The sequence below is a fragment of the Felis catus genome, chromosome A2, assembly GCF_018350175.1.
Source record: "Felis catus isolate Fca126 chromosome A2, F.catus_Fca126_mat1.0, whole genome shotgun sequence".
In the NCBI taxonomy this organism is placed as follows: Eukaryota; Metazoa; Chordata; class Mammalia; order Carnivora; family Felidae; genus Felis; species Felis catus.
The window spans coordinates 82,943,722-82,959,178 of record NC_058369.1 but is presented as its reverse complement, the minus strand read 5'-3'; the positions used below and the strand labels follow the sequence as shown (position 1 = coordinate 82,959,178).

The window sequence follows — 15,457 nt, the reverse complement described above, 5'->3', positions numbered from 1 at the left end:
AAATAGATTCAATTCTTCCATTTATCCAAAGCTCCTATTTTAAAATAAAATATATTTAAAACATTTGTCTTTAGACTAGTGCTTTTAAAAATTAGCGTTTCAAAGCTCTGTAAGGCATATTTTGTATTATGTAAGCCCTATTTTATAATTATTTTTGTTCCTGTTTTATCTCTCCTACTAGACTACATGTCTGGTTGATCTTTACCCCTCCCTGCACCTTCTTCCATAGTGCCAAGCAAAGAGTATTTGAGAAACAAATATTTGATGAATCATGATAGCATTTATTGACTACTTATATCCAGGTACTGGTCTGAAGTGATTTATTCATTTAAATTCATTTAATATGCATACTCTATGAGGTGGATATTACTTTTATCCCAACTCTACACATGAAAACTTCTGAAACACAAAGAGGGTAAATGATGTCCCCGAGGTCACACACCTAGTAGAGCTTGGATGGGAATCCCAGCAACATGTCTATAGTGATTAAGGTGTTAATATCCTACCCTGTCTTCTGGGAAGAGGGTTGGCCCCAGGAGATCCCCATAGGGTTATTATCTTCTCTTAGTTTCCAAGGCATGAAATAGTTTTTACTACTTGAAACTTCATAGTAGAGAAAACTTTATGGAGTCTTTTCAAGGCTTGTTATAAAATGAATAAACTATGCATAGGGAGGATACAATGTATGTGTTCACCAATGCAGCTACAGTCTAGGGGTTCAGATGTGAGGAGGTAATATGCAGACTTTTCTGACCACCCAGAAGCATGGGAATCCGAATTGGGGTCACAGAAAACCTAGGGAATTCCAAGGAACCAGGAGATTCACACTCCAATTCCATTCAGGAATTATTTTATATTTTTTTTAAATGCTCCAAGTGAAATACATTTTGGGAAACCCCTAAAGGAGCAAGATTACATACAAGGAATGATATACTAAGCTGCATCCCAAAATCCCAAACCAATCTTCCACGCTCAATGCTGAGTGGCTGCCTCTGTGGGCTCCCTCACTTTGTCCCTAACATAGTGCTTTTCCATATGAGCACATCTCTAGGATAACACAAGGTAGCAGCTACTAGTAATGAGCCTCTCAGATCCAAATCTTCCATCTTCATAGTAGGCTGACATTTTCACCTATCACAAGAGTGTCTTGGAAGATTTTCTGTTTTGAAGGGTTTTATGAGTCTTCAACCAAATGCAGATTGGTTCTATCACATGACCTGGCCCTAAACATCACATAAAGTTCTGTCACAAGATATATTTCACGAGACAGTTAAACTGGAAAAACCAATGAGATCTATCACCTTTCATGGATGCCTGCCTCCCATCCATGCACTTACTCAACAAATATTTATTGAGCGCTGGCCACCTCGTCATTACCTTAAAGTAATTCGTGTAACCACCTTGACCACCTTGTAAATATTTCAGCTGCGGTACAGTCTCTACTTGAAAGCTATTCTCTTGTCTCTCTCACATCAACCCAAAGGTCTATTTCTAAACTTTCAATTTTAGTCAAGATGGTGGGAGAGTAGCCAGTGGGTACAGAAGATGTCATTTGTGACTGTGAACTAATCTCCAAAAACCCAGGAGAAGCAAGGTGGGGCATGAAGAGACTGGAAAATGGAGGCAGCACTGGTAGTGAGGGTCAGATGATGGCCTTGATGACCCTCAGCTGACCTGTCCTGTGTGTACTGATGGGCTTAGGATGTCCAACTTTACTCCTGTTTCTTCTATTCCCTCAGTGAAGGGGGTGGCAGTCAAACAGGAACCTGACTTGGGACTACTTTGAGTAGCATATCATCCAATCAGTTGCAAATATTATCCCCTCACCCCCCACTCCGTGCACGTTGTGAAACTTGTGATATCATAAGTCCTCTCCTCTGGAGCCAATATAGCATTTCCTAGTACTCCCCAAGGCCACATAGAGAAAAGGAGACTTCCACATCAATCTTATCAGGCAAGAAATTCCTTATTCAACTACCTTTTCACACCTTCTCAGCGTCTAACTCCAGAGGAGATTGCAACCCTAGTTGCACACTAGTGCTATCTGGGAAGTTTTGTTAATGCCAATGCCTATAGCTCATTCTGATATTAAGGCTCTGTTGATTTAGCATGGGCTTGAGTCTTCTCTCTCTGTGTTTTTGTTGGTTTGCTTGTTTTTAAGCTCCTCGGGTTTGTTCAGAACTACAAAGCAATGCCACAGATGAACTTATTTTAAGTTTCCCTTCCATAGTGAAAGGAGGCAGTTAGGCTGCAAATGAGTGAGCACAAAGGCAAAGACGAACCTCATCCTTGAACACCCTGATCCCTTTGCCATTCCAACATGGAAGCATCTCATGTCAGTAGTTCTTGTGAAAAGAAAATTAGGTTGTTAGAATATACCCACTTTAGAATATGGCTTTTATCCCCTTAGCAGGTACCACCTAAAGATTCTATTAGTACAATGACAATAGGCTAGATATAATTAAAGGGCAAGAACTCTTGGTAGCACCCCAGGTTCCTGGTCTATATGGAAGCAAGATGAAATAGCTAGCAATGACCTTACAGAGCCTAAACAATGAGAAGGATGGTGGAATTTATCATTCACATCCTTTGTGCACATTGTAAGACCCCCAAATCCTTGCTGAAAGGACTTGAAACTATTCATTTTGGAAGCACAAGGAAGACAAAGCTTTCTTACTCAGCTACAATCATATTTCTTTGTGATAGGCCTTTTCAAGCTTGGGAGCATTTTAACTTTTAAATGAATGACTTCATTTATGATGATGTGAATGTTCTGTAGCAATTAGTTCAGGATACTAAAGCCATACCCAGCTTCCACTATTTGTGGGGTACAAGGCATGCCAGACTGGTTCATTGATATTTTCATTCTCTGTGAACTCTAGAAATTCACTTTGATGATGAATGGAGTATTTTCAAAATAGTATCCATAAAGCAGGTGGCCACACATTGATTTTGCTAAGGAAATAATTACATGCAGGTGGCAGTTGGAGGAACCCAACTGTATATAGAAATGTATCTCAGAATGCTCTTATAATGTATTTTCTGAGGATAAGTTTCCTCGTGTGATGAACAGTGACCTAGCAGAACAGAAATAGAACAGACAGGAAATGAAGAAAGCTGATACTTCAGTACACTTCAAAGCAGTCTCTTGGTTTCTCAAAATTACTAACATATATTTGTAAACAAGTTTTAAAACACACACTCATCATTTAGTTATTTAACCAAAAAATAATGTCTTTCACTGTGCCCACTGCTTAGCATACAAAGATGAACACATGGCACATGTACACAGGTGTGCACAATTTGGACCCAGGCACAGGCTAATGAGCCCCCATGGGCAGGGGTGGGGGCTACCAGAGGATGCTGCCTTCCCCCACCCCTGCTCATCTGTCCCTCCCTCCCTTGTTTTCATTTAGCTCCTCTGGTTCTGTTTGCTCACTGGCCACTGTGTTCATCCGGGAGATTCCTCAGAAGTGAGGACCTTTTCCTTCCATCCCTTGGGATACCAGGGGACTGTGCCCTGCCCCAGGGCAGTGTCTCCTACCTGAGCCCACACACACAGGAGCCTGGCTAGGAGCATACCCTTGGCCTCTCCTTGTGTTGCAAATTTATTAACAACCAATAAACCAATTAAGTGAAGACTACTAAAGAACTTTAAAAAAAAAGAGGGAAGGAAATAAACACAAAACTCAATTATTAATCTACTGTATGATATGGTTATGATAGTTTGTGAAATTCATTATTGTGAAACTATTATTAGAATATTGTATATCACATCATGAAAACCTCTTTAATCCAAAACCTAGATAACAGTAACAGGAACGGTAACTATGTCCTCTGAACATGTTGAGTTTAACATAAATACTCAGAAGAATATAACTAGATTCTCTCTCCAGTGGAATGAGCAGCCTGAAAGCTCAAAGCTCATTTGTCACGTAACACAGGTAAACAAGTAGGATCCTATATTATCAAGTTCGTTGATGGATCTTCTACCTAGTAGATTCAACTAACATCAGCCTGATTTTGTTTACTTTGTTGACTTTGTGCCTTAAAAGTGCTCCCAAATCCTCTTAATGATGAGACAGTTTTAAAGAAAACAAACAAACAAACAAACAAACTGGGACAAGAGAATTCTGTTCAAGGTTTTATGAGAGCCAAGGGGAAGAGTGGAACACAGGTTGGCAGTGTTGCTAGGGGAAGCTAGGGAAGGAGTTAAAGCCCAGATGGGAAGAGCATCGTGATGATAATGACCCTGACAGCAGCACTTATTTATAATAGGGATGAAGACTAGCTAGGCCTTGAAGAATAAACAGTAACTAAGACCTGACAATTGTGGGGTTCTCCCTATGTATCTGTGCTTTGCAAACCTTATTTCTCTGATCTTCACAGCAATCCCAAGAAGCAGATAGTTATGTCCCCATTTCGCATATGAGAATATTGATGCTTCTGGAGTTTAGTAATTTGTCCAAGATGCCACATCACACCCAGGTCGTCTTGCTTCAAGCGCTGCAGTATTGATCACTGAATCTCACATGAAAGGATAAGAGCACTGGCCTAGTGTTGTCATTGAGAGAGTAGCTCCAAGTGTGTCAAAGCAAAACGGGCATGTGGTGATGCAGCAAAGGTGAAGCCACAGAGATAAGGAAAGGCAAAGTCAGGAATGATATTTCTTCGGGTAATAGGAAGACTTCAGGGGATTTTAACAAGCAGGTTACATGAAAAGTGGAGAAAATGGAAGAGAAACCTCAAACTCTGATCCTTTTGCAATGGAGTGGGGGTATCAGAGTTTCCAGGATGAAGAAGCTTTGAAAGATCACACGCCATAGCTCACTACACGCCACAGATCACGGTGACTCCTTTGTGCACAAGAGCATTACAGTAGTATTTACCTCCAATTGGAAAGAATTTTACATAAGGCAGACTTACTTTGGACTCTGTACTGGTGACTTCCATTACCAAAGCATTGCTATAAAGCACCCTCTTCCTAAATAGCACCAGAAGCAGTATGAGAGAAAGGCGTAGGGCTTTTAAATTCCTCCACCCCCCCCCCCCAATCCCATAAAGCCTATGGACTCAAAATGCTGACAGTGATGGTAAGGATGGGACGGTGATGCTGGTGGCAGGGCGGTAACAGCTGCTGCTAGTTACTGAGCTGTCTGTGTTTGATCCTCTGCACCAGCACTCACTATTTCATCAAACCCTCACAACCTGCCCAGGAGGAAGGCAATATTATGTCCATACGACAGATGAAGGTTTAATCACATAACTATTCATGTGGTGGAGCTAGATTTTTGAATCCAGGGCCAATTGATTCAAGAGCCTGTGTGGCAGGCAGCTACCCTTCCCCGACCCCCGTGAGGAAGTAATTAGATACTGCAGCCATGGAATCACGTTCCTGACAACTGCTTTTCTGTCTCACTAGGAAGTATCTGATTTATAATAATAGAAAATTGGTTGTTGAGACTTCGCTTCTTTTGCCTCCTTTTCTTTCTAATATGTACTTTTAGAAGACATAACGAGAGGATTCTGTGGGGGGAGGGGTGCACTTGCCAGTGTGAACTAATACATCAGAAAGAGAAGGTACGTAGGTAAGAATTGCCTTTTAGAAATAGGCATGGTCAGATCCCAGCCTTGCCACTTTGTAGGCAGGAGATTTAGAATAAGTTATCCGACCTCTCACGTGTCAGTCTCATTGCCTTTAAAACAGCAATGATTCAAATTCAGGACTGTTGCTTAACTACATTGACAAAATGTATCTACTACACTTAAAACAGAGTTAAGTACTCAGACCTGTTCGTTCCTCTTTTACCTTCTCTTTGCTCTTCAGGCTTTCATACCATAATCCTATTTCTGTTTGTACAAAGAACCAAAACCAGTGTATATGTCAGCCTTCTTGTGGGGGCATTTATATCCTACAGAAAGAGCTGTGTGGTGCTGCCATGAGGCAGAGTTGTTGGTTCCTACCCTCTTCATGGACAAGGAGCTCTAAATTTCATACAAGAATTCATTAAACTGTAAGCAGACTATAAGAGATTCTTATACTAGAAGCCCTCAAGTTAGCTGATCCACAGCTATGAGTCTGATATCTATGAGTTTGTCATCTCATCATATCCAATGTAAATACTCTACTTTTGATTTATCTAAGCATCAGCCCTCCTACAGGCATTTCTACGACTTCCATAAATATATTTGGGAATCTTTCCTTCTATATCCCAGCCCTTCAATCCAGGTCTGTCTGACTCTAAAAAGTGTGAACGCTGGTCACTAGTGATCAGTGAATTTAACTTATCTTGTTAGATATGGGGTCTTTGCAAAGCTGAGATGATACTCTTCTCAACACCATTTGGTATACATTTCCTTTGCTGACCATTTGTTTTATTGTTTTAATGTTTTTGAACATTTATTTATTTTTGAGGGACAGAGCACGAGAGGGGAAGGAGCAGAGAGAGAGAGGGAGACAGAGAATACCAAGCAGGCTCCACCCTGTCAGCACAGAGCCCAACACAAGGCTCAAACCCACAAACCGTGAGATCATGACCTGGGCTGAAGTCAGACGCTTAACCGACTGAGCCACCCAGGCACCCCTGACCATTTGTTTTAATGTATCAAACTCATTTCACAGCAGACCAGAAAGCAAGTGCACATTCTAGTTCTTTGGCTGAATCATGCATGATTTAAATACAATAACATATGATGGAGCTATTGAGAACTCTGCCTCTGTCACAGAAATGTGAGTTGTCCACAGGCCAGCCCCAGCAGAGGCCTGACCTCATGCGGCGGGGCGGGGCGGGGCGGGGGGGTGGGGGGGGACTTGACTAATCACATAAGGTGTCTCTTAATCGCCTGCTCTCTGTAGAGCTATACATATGTTCTCTTAAATGACTTTGCCCCACTGTTATCCTAATTTGAAATTTTATTTTTCAGCCACATAAATAGAAGAACACAGTTTGAAAACCCTGTCCTGGAAGCAAAAAGGAAGCTACAGCAGCATAACATGCCCCACACAGAACTTGGAACAAAGCCCCTGCAGGCCCCAGGTTTCCGAGGTAAGTACCATGTCAACGTGCAACGTTTCAAGGGGAAAAATCATCTATCAAACTGCCCGTTCTTCCAAATATGCCTTTAGCTTGGACTGTTTCAAATAATCGATGTGCTTTCCCCAAACCCCGCTATTAGCTTTAGCTGGGTGGTAGCTCTGTTTCTAAACGGATGCACTTAGCAACCATGGATTAAGTTAAAGCCTCCGGCAGTACCTTGTAGAAATGTACAGCATGTTGCCAGGTGGAGATTAATGGGTTTTGACAGTGGTACTGTGCACTGCAGATTCATAGAGACTCATAGGTTTGTCCTCAAAGACCACGCACAAGAATAAGGCTTGTTCTCCTCTGTGACAGTAGACCGCTCCTCATCGACATTACCCAGGCCCAAATCTGCCCGCCCCCGCGCTGTGCTGGAGAGGTCGCGCAGCGTGACTGACTTGTCTTACTGTCTGCGCAACCGCACAGGGAGGCCCTGGCCCTTTGGTATGTCCGAGGCTACTCACTGCACTTGACCACACGTTGGAACCACGTAGTGGGATGAGTGCTGCACAAACTTTTCACATCTTGTGGGCTCTTGCTCGTCAACGAAAGCATGAACACCTTACCACTACTGCACAATCACAATGAATGTAAAGGTCTCACTAAAGCTTCTCTCCAATTGTACATGTTACATTTATAAAGGAAACGTAGATGGCAAGGTTACATGCATGTTTCATTTGCATTTTAAAGAAGAGAGATGTAATGAGAAAGAATGAAATCTGGCCTTTTGTAGCAATGTGGATGGAACTGGAGAGTGTTATGCTAAGTGAAGTAAGTCATACGGAGAAAGACAGATACCATATGTTTTCACTCTTATGTGGATCTTGAGAAACTTAACTGAAGACCATGGGAGAGGGGAAGGAAAAATAAAAGTTAGAGAGAGAAGGGCCAAACCATAAAAGACTCTTAAAAACTGAGAATAAACTGAAGGTTGATGGGGGCTGGGAGGGAGGGGAAAGTCGGTGATGGGCATTGAGGAGGGCACCTGTTGGGATGAGCACTGGGTGTTGTATGGAAACCAACGTGACAACAAATTTCATATTAAAAACATTATTAATAAAAAATATAGTAGAGAGATGTAAAATAAGCTTAAATGTAAAATAGAGAATTATATTTAATATTTTAAAAGATATATGTGATATATAAATACATAAATTAAAATTCCAATATGATGACTCATTATATCTACTGCATATCACCCAAAATGTAACAGCAGCAAAAGCACCAAAATAGTCAGCTAAGTTACTATATATAGGGTGACTGTTGCAAATATCAAATCATATCACCCAAAGTGTGTGTGTATGTACCTATATATATATAGACACACATATATATACACACACATATTTGACTGAGGTAGCATTTAAAGCAGATATTAATTCTATTTCCCAGCCTGTTATTTTTAAGCATTTAATATGCTTAGGAATATGTTTATTACAGATCATAGCTGGAAAAGCATATTCTATAACAAATTAGTGGTCAAATATAGATGAGTGGGGTCAAATTTTGTTCAGATTATTTAGGTATTGATTTGAATGTATCAACAATATTGTTACAAAATGTGTTACCTTTACATTCATAATTATATAGAGAAATATCAGCTTGCCTTTTGCTCACCTTTCAGAGTATACTAAAGACTACAAGGTCAGTAGAACTTTATCTGGTTATGTTATAGCATCTTACAATATAAACAAAAGTTAACTCAGTTCCCACATCCAGGCAGTCCTTCTGAACAATTGAGACCTTTGAAAAGATGGTAGCATACCATGGCTGCTATTCTTTTAAAAATAAAATAGTCCATTTTGGCTTTCTAGTTTTATCCCTTAAAGGATTTATATAGCCACTCACACATACCTCCTGCTTGGAGTCCTTTAGAACAAGAGAAATGTATCCAGATGTGTCTGGATGATTTGGGCTCTTCTTTATATGTAGGTGTTGACAGCCTGTTGATTCGGCCCTTTTTAAAAAGCCCAAGGAGGGCTACTTTGGTGAATGGAAACATTGACCGACAGAAAATCTTTCCACAAACCAAGCAGCTTTGCACCTTTCCTGGATGCGTGGGACTGCTCTGTGTCAGCAGGTCACTCCCCACCCCCTGCTTGCGTTTACTACAGGAGACCCCACACCTACCCCTGGGATTGCTGCTCAGTAGGGGGTTTCCTCTGCATGAGAACTTGCCTTAAACATGCTTTTTCTTTTTTAACTTATATTGGCCAATGTAGAAAAACCACTCTTCACCCGGGATGCATCCCAGTTGAAGGGAACGTTCCTCAGCACCACCCTAAAAAAGAGCAACATGGGTTTTGGATTCACCATCATTGGTGGAGACGAGCCTGATGAGTTTCTGCAGGTGAAAAGTGTCATTCCCGATGGGCCTGCAGCACAGGATGGGAAAATGGAAACAGGTGAGTTCCTTACTACTTTGGAAATTTGCTTTACAATATCTTTCTTTCTTTTTTCTTTTTTCTTTCTTTTTTTTTTTTTCCTAAAGCAAATAGGAGGAGTTTCTTTGTGTTTTTCATTTGAAGGTCAAAGATCACTTCACTTTAGGGAAACTAGAAATTATGTTTCTCCTAAGTTTAAGAGTATCAAATTGAAGTATTTTGGAAATAGCTCCAAGTATCACTTTTGTGTCATTTTTCCCACTGCCCCTTCTATTTGCTGGATTTAATGGACTCTTGAGATTGACACTTTTCTAACTTATTTTTAGAGTTCCTTCTTAGAGATGTGATTAACATTTCATACTATTCTACCTTATATTCAACCATTGATATTTTAAAATCTGCATTAATCTTGTGAAAGTCTCATGCTGAATTGCCCAGGTTAGATATTTAAATATGTATGTTCATCTCATAGAAAAAAGTGTTGAATGGTATTCATCTTTATATGTCCCTATCAATATTTTACTATATAGGGGTTTTTTTCCTGTAGTTGTTACGAATCCATTTTCACATGCAGTTACTTGGATGTCTATCAAATTAGAATCAAAATTCATTTAACATGGAGATGCAGAAGCAAACTGTGAAGGTCAAGAAAATGTAAAATATGAAAGGTGTACAGAGTTAGAGAAAAAACGTAATGAACTAAGTCTGGTTTTCAAGTCTGATTTTGAATTCTCCCACCTGGCCCATGACCTTGGATTAATCCCATAATTTATAAATGCTAGTTTCCTTATCTGGAAAAAAAAATGGAAGAAGAAATTAAAAGACATGTTTTTGAGAGAGAAAGTGCAAGCCAGGGGAGGGACAAAGAGAGAGGGTGAGAGAGAATCCCAAACAGGCCTCACACTGTCAGCTCAGAGCCTGATGTGGGACTCTAGCTCATGAACCATGAAATCATGACTTGAGTTGAAATCAAGAGTCTGTCGCTTAACCAACTGAGCCACCCAGGTGCCCCAGAAGAAATCAGATTTTATCTTACATACTTAAAATACTGGTTCAAGAATTTTGTACTGTAGTTTTTGAAATACATTAGAAAGAGTATATAAAGTGCTGTAACTATATCTCCAACAACTATATTGCCATTTCACATTTTCCACAAGGTTGATTTAATTTGTGGTATTAACTCACCAAAGTTAATGGTCCTAGTAGAAACACAAATGAGAGAATTACTTTTGAGGGAAAGTTATCACATCTGTATGGTCTATATGTTTGTGAATTTGCCGTTCAACAAATGGTGAATATTACCATTTATTAAATGGTTCCTCCAGAAATTACTTCTTTTCAGTGTCACCTAATGAATATATTTGTCACTGCCACTCACTAGTGAGTAATAATCCATTTAATACGTGTTATATCTCCTTAAAAGTTGAGTGAAGTTTTAAAACTAACTCACCACATTTTTTAAACACTACAGTTGTAAAAATCATGTGCACATAATTTTCTGTAAGAGTTAAGTTTAAAGAGTGTCCAATTCCACTGCTCATCTAGTGTTATTTTACTAAGCAGCCACACCTTCATGGTCAAAAAATCACAGAGAAATATCAAATGACTCAACTAAAAATCATCTTATTGCGTACAATTAGAATAAGAGGAAATTATGGAATTAATAGCATCCTAGTAGAGGAAATGTGATCCTCAAAGCTTTTGAACTTCAGTGAAAGACTTAATAAGCCTATTTCTTTTCATAATAAAGAATAGTTATTTTTTTCTCTGATCCAACCCACTATTCCATGTTTCAAAACTAGAAAAGAGTTTTTTCAGTGTAAACTTAAAAGACAAAAACAAGACATTTGCACAGCAAAGCTTTTTCCCTTCTTACTCATCGTGCTAGTTTGCTATAGTCACACAGTCCAAGCCAGCCTCATTCAACAACAAAGTCAAAGCTTTTATTTATAATTGAGCAGACTTTCTTCATTTAAAGTAATCACAAAACAGGTCCCAACAGAGAAAGAACCTAGGATTTAATTCTATTCACTGTCTCCTATTTATTCCTATTCATTAATTCAAGAACACATGTTCAGTTCCTCACTTTCACAGCCATTACAGACAAGAGGGTCACAAAGATGGATATAACAAGGCCCGACTCTCAAGGAGTTTACATCTAGGAGCTTGTTCAGATACATGAACAAGTAGTTGTAACACAATATGTGTAGGATAAATCTGTCATAACCATGATGTTGACACAAAGTCAAGCGAGTGGGAGGAGGAAGCAACAGAAATTTTTTAAAAGAAAAGGGTATTCCTAACTGTATAATCTTATTAGACTTTTATAGGAATGATAAAATACTCAAACAATTTACATGTTCATTGTTGATTGTGAGATAATTTGAAATAAAATGTAAACACACTTCAGTGACATTGCACAAGTTATATTAGGAATGACTCCTCAGTTCATTCAGCTAATATTTTATGAATAGCCATATGTCCTAGCCATGCTGCTAATTATTAAGGATGCAAAAATTAAGAGATGTCTGTTTCTCTCCTTAAGGATCTTACACTATATGGGGCGCCTGGGTGGCTCAGTTGGTTAAGCCTCCAACTTCAGCTCAGGTCATGATCTCGCGGTTTGTGAGTTCGAGCCCCGCATCATGCTCTGTGCTGACAGCTCAGAGCCTGGAGCCAGCTTCGGATTCCGTGTCTCCCTCTCTCTCTGCCCCTCCCCTGCTTATGCTGTGTCTCTCTCTGTCTCAAAAATAAAAACGTTTTAAAAAATTTTTAAAAAAGATCTTACGCTATAGAAATAATGAGTGACATGTTAATGAATATTTATATCAACATAATAATAATAATATGTACAGGGGCACCTGGGTGGCTCAGTCGGTTGAGCATCTGACTTTGGCTCAGGTCATGATCTCGCAGTCCATGAGTTCAAGCCCCATGTTGGGCTGTATGCTGACAGCTCAGAGCCTGGAGCCTGCTTCAGATTCTGTGTCTCCCTCTCTCTCTGTCCCTCCCCCTCTCACTCTCTGTCTCTCTCTGTCTCTCAAAAATGAATAAAAATTTTTAAAAAATTAATATAAAAATATACGTACAAAGTCCAGAAATAGTACAGAGAAATGGGAAATCAAATCCATTGGGAGATGCTTAGGGAGGGCCTCATAGAGAAGATGATGCCTGACAAAGTTTCTAGTGATGAATAGCTGCTTGCTAGGTGGACAAATAAGGAAAGCCCTAGAAAGAGGAAATAACACGTGCAAAGGCACAGTAGTAGAAAATGCCTTTGATAATGATTTACAGTGTATGCCAATATTCCAACTTAATTAGACATTCATGTGAAGTGTCAAATAAAATGATAATCATAACTGGTAAAGATGAACTACTATGACTCACAGCAAACATCAAATAATATATAGTCATATATCCTCAAATACAAAACATAGATATCGGAGCACCAGGGCAGCTCAGTCAGTTAAGCATCTGACTCTTGATTTCGGCTCAGGTCATGGTCTGACAGTTCATGAGTTCGAGCCCCACGTCAGGCTCCATGCTAACAATGCGGTGCCTGTTTGGGATTCTCTCTCGCCCTCCCTCTCTACCCCTCCCCCACGCATGTGTGCACCTTTTCTGTTTCTCTCTCTGAAAATAAATTAATAGAATTTAAAAAAGAATTGTTTTTAAATAGACACTACAGATATAACAGAAAATGCTTTGTATTTAAAAGGTGAGTGGTCTCATTCGACATTGATGAAATAAGCAAGAAAATATTTGAATCAATTTTTCTAGCTCTAGGTTATCTCTAATTTAGGCAAAGAAATGTCAATAGTTTGTGTGGATGCAAAGAAAGATCCACCATACTAAAAGGGTGACCAAGGGTCCTACACAATAAAAACAAGGGTAGGGTGGGAATTCTTTCTTTCTCAGACAGCACTGACTCATGGGAAGGGGTAGAGAACAGGAGAAAATGAGGACATTGTGCCTCTGGCTGCTTTTTGACAACTAATTGAGCCAATCCTCCATGGTCCTGTCATGTTCCAGAAGAAGCTTTCTTAGAAGAAATTACCACAGTGCCCAGGAACCATCCAACTTCTGATTATTAAATATTCTACATGTCCTGGCAATCATGTGTTGGCACCAGAGATCCTGATAATGTTCTTTAAACTATTTTAAAAAGCAAGATTGATATACTAAGGCTTACATAGAAACTGCAGAGTCTTGATAGTTATTTACCTAACATCCTTCCTGAGAAAGCTTCTCTCGTTACATGATGTTTCATGTTTTTTCCCCAGGCTAATTTTTGAATCAAGGCTTGAGGTTTTCAACAAATCTAAGAGTCAGGAAAGCTGGCCTGTCTGTGAAGTTCTTCTACAGATAGGGGTTGAATTATGAGGTCACTCACAATCTATTAGATTTTATTGGCCCTCTTCTAAAGTTTATCCATGTTATTAGTAAATGGCAAGAGACTGGGAGACAAACATCTTGACATCTCTACCTCCTGGCATTTTTCCGTTTCAGCAGATCACTGTTACTATCCTTTTACTGGTTGCTACCTCTTTATTTGAGTTTCTGAAAGAGGCACAAGATTCATTTTGTCAGAATCACTTGAGGAGCTTTTTAAAGATGCAGATTCCTGTACCCCTGGGTCTACTGATTCCAAATTTCAGCAAGTGGTTTTTGGGAATGTGCCTTTATATACTTTTAAAAATTGTCAAATCAATATATGCATGTGAAAAAATAGCATCCAAATATTTGTAATGCATAAAACGTCTGTCCTGCCCCTCCCCACCCTCCAGGCCCATATCCCAGAGGCACTCAATCAGTTTGTATTCTTATGGATGGTAAATATCTTCACACCTCCAATTAATGTGTTTATACTGTTGTTGATTTAACAGATTTAGACATGGCCTATATTTACTTCCTCTTAGAAAGAAATGAAGCGTTAGCTCTCTTGTCTCCCATCTGCCTTCTTACATTTTCCCAGTTGAATTTTACAACTAATTTTAGTCAGATTTGTACAGTTTTTGCATTACCATGGCTTTGTAAATTTGTTCGCTGACCCCAGTGGCATATATTAATACATTTTCCCCCTTAAACAGCTTTGTGAAGTTTCACTTTGTCTTTCTCTCTTACTTGCAACATCTTTCTTAAAACTATTTTTTTTTCCTCCAAAAGCACCATCATATTAGACCCTCTAGAGGATCTCTTTTCCGGTTCCTGTCTGAGGCCAATTGTATATCTGACCCTTGGGGATCTTCCATTGTGTCTCTCCCCTGCAGAGTCCCCCATTATCCACATTGTACCTCTTTTTTATGGTAGCTCATTTTACTAAGAGCACAGTCCTCATATGTGTTGTGATCCTCAGTTGTCCATATTTAAAAGTGGAACTGAAAAGTTTCTCTAGGGTTCTTAGCCAGGGGCAGAATATGAAAGTCTGTTAAATAAGGCCATTTTTTTGGAGACACCCTTAGTTTTCAACTTGGGGCGGGTGATGGGCGCTCTCCATGCAATGCCACCAGGAGGATCTTCTATATACTTGTATCAGATGTCTCCCAATCCCAAGCCTTTCTTGGATTCTGTAAAGCAACTGAGAGCCCTTCTTGTCTGTGTCACCTTCCCCTCCAAGAACACACTAAATATGGGCCTCCTGGGTGGGTCATTCAGTTAAGTGCCTAACTCTTGATTTTAGCTCAGGTCATGATCTCATGGTTTGTGGGATCAAGTCCCACATCAGGCTCTGTACTGACGGTGCAGAGCCTGTTTAGGATTCTCTCTCTCTCTCTCTCTCTCTCTCTCCTTTTTCTCCCTCCCCCTCCCCCTGCTTGTGTTGTCTCTCTCTGTCAAAATAAACATAAACACACACTCACACACACACATTAGAACAGGAATACACAAATGCTTTCTGTAAAGGGCCAAATGTATATATTTTAGGCTTTAGGGTCCAGGTAGTCTCTGTCACAACTATTTAAGTCTGTCATCATGAAAGCAGCCTTAGACAACACA

General features: G+C 39.8%; 1 protein-coding gene across 11 annotated transcripts in view; it reads left to right on the top strand.

The window, feature by feature from the left end:
- Positions 1 to 15,457, top strand: part of MAGI2 (membrane associated guanylate kinase, WW and PDZ domain containing 2) — a 1,363,649-nt gene that overhangs the window by 1,043,791 nt on the left and 304,401 nt on the right. For 8 of the 11 annotated variants that reach the window (XM_045053218.1, XM_045053217.1, XM_045053215.1 and 5 more), the window contains 3 exons: positions 6,925 to 7,046; positions 7,395 to 7,523; positions 9,302 to 9,484. In XM_045053218.1, the coding sequence (XP_044909153.1) occupies positions 6,925 to 7,046; positions 7,395 to 7,523; positions 9,302 to 9,484 (434 nt within the window). The remainder of the gene's footprint in view (positions 1 to 6,924; positions 7,047 to 7,394; positions 7,524 to 9,301; positions 9,485 to 15,457) is intronic. The other 3 variants (XM_023250302.2, XM_023250303.2, XM_019825384.3) reach the window with 1 other exon arrangement.